Source organism: Triticum aestivum, chromosome 5A (genome assembly GCF_018294505.1).
Source record: "Triticum aestivum cultivar Chinese Spring chromosome 5A, IWGSC CS RefSeq v2.1, whole genome shotgun sequence".
Taxonomy (NCBI): Eukaryota; Viridiplantae; Streptophyta; class Magnoliopsida; order Poales; family Poaceae; genus Triticum; species Triticum aestivum.
In genome coordinates, this window is record NC_057806.1 from 666,385,740 (window position 1) to 666,394,708 (window position 8,969).

General features: G+C 50.0%; 1 protein-coding gene across 1 annotated transcript; it reads right to left on the minus strand.

Moving 5' to 3' along the window:
- Positions 1-12: 12 nt before the first annotated feature.
- Positions 13-5,528, minus strand: LOC123105806 (protein NLP1). The gene is made up of 6 exons (XM_044527957.1): positions 5,160-5,528; positions 3,713-4,600; positions 3,442-3,489; positions 2,316-3,345; positions 443-1,830; positions 13-334 (listed from the first exon to the last, which is right to left on the minus strand). The coding sequence occupies exons 2-5, from the start codon at positions 4,472-4,474 to the stop codon at positions 959-961; spliced, it is 2,712 nt and encodes a 903-aa protein (XP_044383892.1). The 5' UTR covers positions 4,475-4,600; positions 5,160-5,528; the 3' UTR covers positions 13-334; positions 443-958.
- Positions 5,529-8,969: the final 3,441 nt, after the last annotated feature.

Consider the following 8,969-nt stretch of genomic DNA (forward strand, 5'->3'; position numbering starts at 1 on the left):
AATCACAGACTGTTGCATACATGTTATGGATTTCTGAAGCAAGGTGTACAGGTGTAATCCCGAGTAATTATTATACAAAAGTAATACCACCAAAAAAACTCTAGCATTCCGTTGTTCTCAAACAAAAAAAGGGAGGAAAATAAAACATCTCCTATCATCCTATTATGCATGCACCATCGTCGGCCCGAGGTTGTCTAGGAGTCTAGACAGCTCCCTGCCTCACACATGAGCAGCACTGATCTTGAATCAGCAGGATTGCATTTTTCGAGACCAGAGATGAGATTGATGGACGCATGTATTCTTACAGCGAGCAAAACAATCCGAGTGCACTCATCTGCAAATATGTGGATGCAAGTAAGATCAGTTAACCGTGCCATCGAATTTTACAAGGGAAATGATTTATACTATTTCTGAAAAGAAAATTCAGTCCAGCAATACTTACACAAGCGAGAAGGCGTTTCAGCACCGTAAGGATGCATCTTCGACTCTTCATGACGCTCAAACTGACGCGTGAAGGCAGGAGACATAATTCTCTCAATTCCACAGCGCATGCCTTCAAGCAAGCTTTCGAATGTCTGAAACCTTGAAGGTGCTTCAGAATTGCAAGACGGATCAAACAAGCCCAGAAAGAACTTACATTTGCCAGGTAACCTGAACATGAGTTCTAGACCTAATGCGAAGCTTCATTTCGACAAATTCCTATTCTTTCCTATTCTGTACACTAGTTTGGTAACTGCGGTAAACGAGTTTCCCTATGGCTGAATATGACCTAGTCTACAAGTACAAAGTGTCATATTCAGTTATCACAGACCAGGCTGACAGATAACTCACCAAGCATATGACTACTGGATGGACCACAGTCCACAGACTCCAAATATTTACAAAGGTGGTCTGTACCATAACTGAAAACTTGGAAGAAGGGGTGGTTGTTTTCAATGTTGAAGAAGCAGTGTCAGGATTAACCGAAGGAACCACGGAGTGCCGGTTGAACTGTAGGGTTCACAGAGATCCTAACTGTTTTAGCACTTGATGACTTGTACACATCGATACACTCCAGAAGGTCTGCATCACATGTCAAAAGAACCCACTCCGACTCATCATCCAAGTACTTGAGGTCATAAATTTCCCGAGAAATGCCGAACCGCTTTGCGATTTCTTCTTTTAGCTTTTCAAAGCCCCAACTAGGCTGAAGCCGGAATATGCATCTTTCCTCGCCATACATGGCTTTTATCTTGAGAGAATCAGGCTTGGCTTCTTGCATGCCTGACATGTTTGCCATTGGTTTGTGTTCACTGAATAGCATGTGACTCTGAGACCTACAAAGGGTGACAGGTTTCTCTTCAGTAAATAACTGCAGTTCGTCGTGGCTCGCAGCTTTCATCTGTGTCGAACTCTGATTCTCCTCCATGAAAAATTCCTGCTTCACCGCAAGCTGAGGAGCGCTGCTTTGCTGTTGTTGAGGCTTTGGATCGCTGGAGCAGCCCAGGCTAGAATTTGAGCTCTGGCTGTAGGTGGGTGAGAGGGAATTAGAGCCAGAGGTATGGGGACTGAATCTGCTCTCGCACTGTCGATCAGGAACTGAAGGCTCCAGCTGAACCTTTTGCTCTGATGCTGGATAACTCAGATCTCCGTGCAATTCTCTTTCTGACCATGTAGTCTTGGTGAAATTCTCATAGAGTGAACTCAGCCGAACTGTTCCTTCAGCTCCATGTACCGAATCAATGACCATTTGCAATTTCTTTAGAGAGTGCCCAACTTTCTTGATCTTCCTTGATGGCCAACGATCAATTCCATGATGTCTGCATATTCTCTTCAATGTAGTAGGGCACACTGGAACGAATGGTATAAAGACAATAAGTTATAGTCAATTATAGACATTGCCAGTTTGTATGTATGCAAACAGTCAGTGAAGAATCTAGACCAGTGTGTCTTTCAGTTGCAAATTGTTGCAAGAACAGCATCAGCTGAGTTATTCAGAACTAACTTTATTAGAGTATAGGTCTGTTTTTAAGAGTCCCTGTCTAATTATTAAGTGATTATACACTCCCCTTTTTGGTAAAGGGAATAATATTTACTCAGACGTAGCATCGAGGCAATACGACTGCAATGAGTACAAAATCTGGGCTCTGCATAGCAAGATGCGCACTCCTATTTGAGCCACCCAAGTAAAGATATGGGTATTAGGAAGGAATAGTGGTGCCAGGTTTTTAGCAAGTTGTCTAAATCTACTGACTACGCATCCAAAGAGAGAAAATGCAAGTGAAACAACAAAAAGAACGGTAAAGAAGAGTAGAGTTGAGAGAGTCATAAGTTACCTCCTAAATTCTTTGCAGCTTCTTTCAAACTACCAGCGAAATGCTTCCGGAGTTCTTGCAGGCTCACCGTTTTCTCAATTTTAGTTCGCCGCTTCTCTATTGCTTTGTCTGAGTTTGAGAGGCTTCGATCACTGGAAAAAGGTGAACCCTTGGCCTCATATTCTTCATGCTTCTTAAACCCTGGAAAGAAACTTTTATCTTCAGGTACTAGCACCGGTGAAGTTGGCCAGCCAGCTGTTACACTAAACCCTTCATCCTCTTGTTTCCTGAACCCAAATGGCAGGCCACAATCTGTTTCTGCCTGCGCCGCATTATTCTGAACATCCACAAGGCTTGCAATCCATGAAGATACCTCCTCGGAAGCATCCACTGATGTTGTCCTTGCAGGAATATCAATGCCACTAGCAAGCTCATCCAAGATTTCAGCAGGCTTGTCACAAACTTCTGGTGGGGTTGGCGAGCTAGTTTCAGGCGATCCATCATTCGCCAGTTCTTTCACGCCGACAACTCGCAGTGTACAGGAGGCTTGTTGTATGGTATTGGACAGAGAATTGAGCATGTTCCCTTGCTCTTCACTATTTATGCAGTTGTTTGGCAAGAAAAATTCCAAGATAAGATCCATACTCCCGGTCTTGACGCTTCGCAGCCGAATTGCCACCGCGGCCCTTAGGCCGAAAAGCTTTGCATAATGTGAGAGAGGGTATTGGACCTTGCTGTAGGCAGTAATGTCTGGGCAGAAACATGGCTCATTTGTCCCGAGCGCCGTGCCGACAACACCCTCACCCCTGAACAGATGATGCTCGGAGCAAGCCTGGTGAAAGCCAGTCATGGCGGGATCGCCGACATAACACGCTTCGTCCACGGTGGAGACACAGTACTTGTATTTTTCGTCGGAGTGGCGGCTCGCCCTTTTGGCCTGGCAGACGCAGGGTATCCATGTCTGGGCCAGTGGCAACTTATGGGTCTCACAAACAGCTTTGAGAACATGCGCGATCTCTGGTACAATTGCTCGGTAGGAAGTATCGACCACCTGACAACAATGAAGCAGAGCATATGTTAGCGACGCCAACATTTCGGCATTCTACCGCAAAACAACCAGGAACTCGGTGTCTTTCTTTCAGCCCACCTGTGCGCGAGGATCGCTTGAAACATCAGAACCTCTGAGATCAACCTCCTGCAAATTTTCACAGATGTAGCTTTAGAACACAAGGGAATCATCAAGGAAAGAGGGGCGAAAAGGCTGATTACTTCGGGGATCGGCGTGCCCGGTAGTTATCACATCTTCCCCCTAAGGGCATTTCATCGAACAGGTTAAGCGCATAACATGATACGCACGGTGCACACAGGGGTCTGGAGAATGGAAAGGGCGACAAGCAATGCGCTAAGATGTAATCTACCTTGAGAGCGTTGCAAATGTTGTCGATCTCGGCGTTGTAGTTGATCTTCTGGGTGGTCATGACGAGCTCGACGACGCCGAGGCACGCGCCGGTGCGGCGCTCGAAGACCGGCATGGCGACGCTGCCGCGGATGTCGAAGTGCTGCGCGTAGCGGACGCGCGGGTACTCGTTGTCGGTGAAGAGGCGCACGTCGGGCGTCCACTCGGGGACGCGGCCGACGAAGACGCGGCCGGGGAGCCCCAGCTCGGCGCAGGAGGTCTCGTCGGCGGAGAACTGGTACTTGACGGACACGGTGCGGTAGCTCTCGAGGCGGTCGCTGCGGCGGTCGAGCCAGAAGGGCTGGCCGCAGGTGGTGAGCACCTGGCGGTCGCCGATGCGCGTGGGCACCCACACCTGCACCAGCAGCTCGCCCGCCGCCCCGCGCGACCGCGACGCGATGCCCTGCAGCGCGCGCCCCAGCCGCTCCTTCACCGACGCCGGCGCCTCCTGCGGCTGGATCAGCCACGCGCGGCGCGACTCGTCGTCCCCGTCCTCGCCGTCGTCGTCGCCGCCGCCGGCCGGGGCGGTGGTGATGGTGCTGCCGAGGTCAAAGAGCGGGGAGAAGGGGCTCGGCGACGCGCCGCCGGGGTGCAGGAACTCGGGGAAGTCTGGCCCGGGCGACGCGAGCAGGAACTCCTCCATGAGATCCAGCTCGTCCATGCCGGCACGCATGCTGCTGCCGCGCAGGCCGCCCTCGTCGCTCCTTTGCATCGGATGCTCCATGGCCACAACCAGCTCGCTCGGCAATCCTCAGACCCTCCGCCGCATACGCACCAACCAAGAACGAACCGGCCGGCGACGGGGACGGGGCGGAGCGACGGGAGCCACGAACCTCGGATCAACTCCTCGCTGGGCACAAGGGGAAAAAGAGAGGAGAGGAAAAATCTCGTCACGATGCAATCCAAGGAATCTAGCAGCAGGCAGGCAATAAGATTTGATGCGCATGGCTGCCACGACGGACGCCACTAGCTCGCGGGAAGCCGTTCCCGGCCGCACCACTCCATCGGCAGGCACGAGCAAGTAGCGGTAGCGGACGAGACATCCCCATCCCCATCCATGATGGAAACTAAAGCGGGGCACATCGCCGTCAGCTAGCCCCGCCCCGCCCCAGCCACGCCCTGGGAGGAAAGTGAAGAGAAGAGAGAGACGAGACGGTAGACAACCGCAGGCAGCCCCCCCGGTGAACCCCCACCACGTTGTCGTGGCCGTGCAACTAGCTGGCCGCCGGCCGACTAGCGCGCGCGCTAGTGCCCCTCCAACTCCTAGCTATATAGCCATAGGCGCCATAGCCATGGCGTCTCGTCTTCCCCGCGGAGACGGAGGAGGAGGAGGGGCAGTGCTCACGAAGAAAACGACAAGGAAACCAGAGCAGCTCAGATCAGATCGGGCGCCGAGGAGAGGAGCTCACCTAGCTCGGTGGCACGCGGAGGCGATCTCCCATGGCGATAGGGCCCGACAAGCAGTCAGTCGGTGAGCGGCTCCGGATCACTCTCCCGTTCCTCTCGGGCTCGCACTAGGACTGCGCGGTGCGGTACCAGACGGATCCCGCCGCAGCCGCCGCCGCCAGGAATAAAGTTAGCCGCGGTTGCGCGCGAGTGGGGAGGGTACGTAGTACGGGAGGATGTGGGTTGGTGGGCTGGCCGGGGTGGGGGTGGTGGATTTGTACTTGAGGACGGCGCGCAAGTAGCCTCTGCGTCTGCCTCTCCTCCTCGGAGTGCGCTCTCAGTTTCTACTCCTACTCCTCCAGCGACGAGCTGCTGCCGTGGCATGACATGACATGCGCTCCTCGGCTGCATCTTTGTTTGTGCATCCGCACGATGACGACGACGACGACGGAATCTTCGAGCGGGCCAGCTTGACGGGAATGGGCCTGGCTGGGGGCCCGAAGTCAACCGGGTTTGGGCGTGGCGCGAGGGGCAGGACGGGGAATTCCTCCTCGTGGGGGCTGACGAGGGCGGAACGTGCATCTATCGGGCCCCGCCGTGGCTGAGACCGCGAACCCGTGAGGCGTGATTCCGTGGTGGGTGAAAGAAAGATTCTCCCTCGCTCCACTGCTGTTATTTTTCTCCCTTGGATTAAACATTTTTTCTTTCTTTTTGACGAAACGGCCTTTGATTGAATGAACTTCTTCAAATAGCAAAATGAGACTTTCAAGACAGCGTCAAAAAAGGAAAAAAACTACATGTTTGGTGTTTTGGAAGGTGTACCTGCTGTAGGCCGCGGCTTTTCCCGTGATGCACATGACTTCGTCAATTTCAAAGCCCCGAGGGTTCATCGACGAGCAGGGTCAGATATACCATTGGGGGGAGCAGGGGTGGCCACATTGGGTCGCTGGCACCCCTTGGCGCGCCCCCATGACCCCCCCCCCCCCCCCCCCCCCGGGTCGCTGGCTGCTGAGCACCTATCTTTCCTCCGGCGGTGCGGCCGTGTGCGTCTTTCTGTGAAGTGATACATGACGTGAGGTTGAGGAGGGGAGGAGTTTGGGCTTGGGCTGGAGTGCACGCTAAACTAGGATGCAGTAGTTGCTTTGAACGCCCAATTTTGAATTGCACCAAACGTTCATAAGCAGCCACCAAGCTATCGATCCAATACTGAATTGATCATTCTCTGCTAACTCCTAGTCCTAGTGAATGTTGCGTCGCCGGTCGCCTCTCCGTGCGGCTTTGTGCCCCTGCCGCTCTCTGTGTTATTGTTGTATGTTAGTAGTTTCAACATTCAAGCGACAAGAGTCCATGTTTCTATGTTACTTTTTTGCTGGGAATTCAGATAGTTTTATTCAAACAAAAGTGCTCCTGGGACAATTAACCAAAAGGCGGATGATCATGAAGGATGGTTCAGAGTCCAAAGAAATAAATGATGAAGCAACACCAAGGTGTGGTTTATACCAAATGCCTAGCAAAGTAGTGGAACATCGAGCAACACCTCCTGCTCCTGCCTTGGCAGAACCCGAGTTTCTATGTTACTTCAATCAGCACAACTCGGCTAGAACTCGGTGGCTAATGAGTCAAGTCGAGTTTTGATTTGAACATGTTAACATAATGAGTTTAACGAATAGAGCTAACGAGTTACTCGTTTAGCTCATTAATTAGAAGTGACATGCAATAAGTACCAATATTGTTGTTGATTGTTGTCATACATGGAGTGCACCAACTGTTTCTTTAACGTAGATTATCGATTGTTGTGATTTGTGAAGAAAAAATATGTGTCTACATTTTTTTAGGTTAATTGCATACATGAAACGCATATTTTGTTATTCACATTTATAACGAGCTTAGCTAGTTTTTTTTGCAGGGGTAAAAAGGGTGTATTAATCAAGAGCAAATCAGTTCATCCCTACACATACTAGCTAGGGATTTTGTCCAGCCCGGACTGGATCTGAACAACAATGCGATCCTCAGTCCTATCAAAGTTCGCTAAAAAATGATTAATATTATTATGCTCTCGACTAATATGAGCTAGCTCGCGAGTTACCGGAGTTGAGCCGAGTTTGAATCTGACCTTGTTAACAATCGAACCTACTTTCAATGCGAGGTACGTACTCCTTTCGTAAATTAATATACGAGCGTTTTAGAGGCAGTAGCTAACAATCAAGCCGTGCGAATACCGCTGGTTCCCTTCCATGGTTCCATCCTGTGAACTACCACGAGGTGGGCGACGATGACGAGAGGAGCTCACGCTGGTGTGCTTGTGTAACTGGTCTGTCATTTCTTAGTCATCACAGTCGGTGAGACGGATGCATGATACATACTTTTCACCAGAAAAATGTACCAACGCGTACGGACGCAAGCCACTGTCCTCCTCTAACTGGGTAGCATGAGTTTTTTTTTTTTTGACAGGGACCGGTAGGAGGAGTTTATAACTCTCACGCTAGCTCCATGATTGTAGGAGGTGGTGTACAGACATCACTCACTCACTTAACTAAGTTCCGGCCTATAAAATCCTCATGCGTTCTTGTCATCTAGCTAGCCTGCAGAGTCTTCGATCGAGACGGTAACAGTTTACATAGAGTTTCCCGGCCGATATTATGCTCTGACTATTTGCGGTATGTACGTACGTGCTGGAATCTAGCCGCTGTTCATCGGGATCCAGCCGGCCGGGATACGTCGACGCACAGGACAAATATGAACACCGGTACTGTCACATCAGCCCGGTGGTGTCATCGGGCGGGCAGCAGTACTACAAAACTCCGGCGAGGTGCGTACGTACGTATAATACGCCGCCGTGTACGAGCTACGTGCGCGGTGCTGGCTGTTGGGCGGGTTTGTTTTTGCTCTATGATTAGCTGTCGTGGATCTCGAGACATGTTCGCGTTTCAACTCTCTCGGCCATGGAAAAATGGAAAAAAGAAACTCTCAACTTGATTCATATTCTGTGTAGTATATATAATAGTATGAGAGATGTGAATGTGATCCATGGGGGCTGGGAAGTCTAGGTAATGATCGAAGCAAGAGGCTAAGCTGGCAGCGGAGATGGTTGAGATACGGATGGATTTGGAATCGTGGTGCTTGCTGTTGTCGACAGTGACGCCATTGTTTTGCTTGACGGGAGATTCAGATGCCGCTGGGCTGGCTCTTTGGACTTATCGTAGCTGTGGTATACGTGGGTGGCAGCGAAATATCTCTACAACAACAGTGCCTATACGTAGCTGTTGCCACCATTGTTTCGAAATGTGCGACTTTGAAATGATAAATTGGAGTCTGGTTTCTTTATTTTCAATCGTTGTAGGACGTGCATCATTGTGATATAGGCAAACTATAAAAATTGTCATATTGTATTTCTGATGGGTTGGAAAAAAGAAAAGATGGGAGAGAACAGAAGCGTGTTGTAGATTAGAGTAGAAAATAATATTAGAGTAATGCTACACCTACAAAGGGGTTCACACAATTTTTATGTGACTAGACAACTGGCAAGTTATGACTGGGGTTAGGGAGAGACGGGCCGCAACCCACTTAAATTCAGGAGGGAGAGAAGTATTCATGGAAAATTACGTAAAAACTTGCGCTAGTCTTCGTAAGTCTAGGATTACTCATAATAATATAGCCACCTACAAAATACCGTGCCATGGCATATAATTTGGTTGGCTATTAGGTTAGTATTTTTTTTTCCACTTTCTAAATTTCTCCTTCCTCTCACTAATTTACTCATTTTGCATAGGAATGCGTATAGAAATTGACTCTTGCATGAGAGTTCACTCCTCTCTCTTTTTTGCATTGTAAAT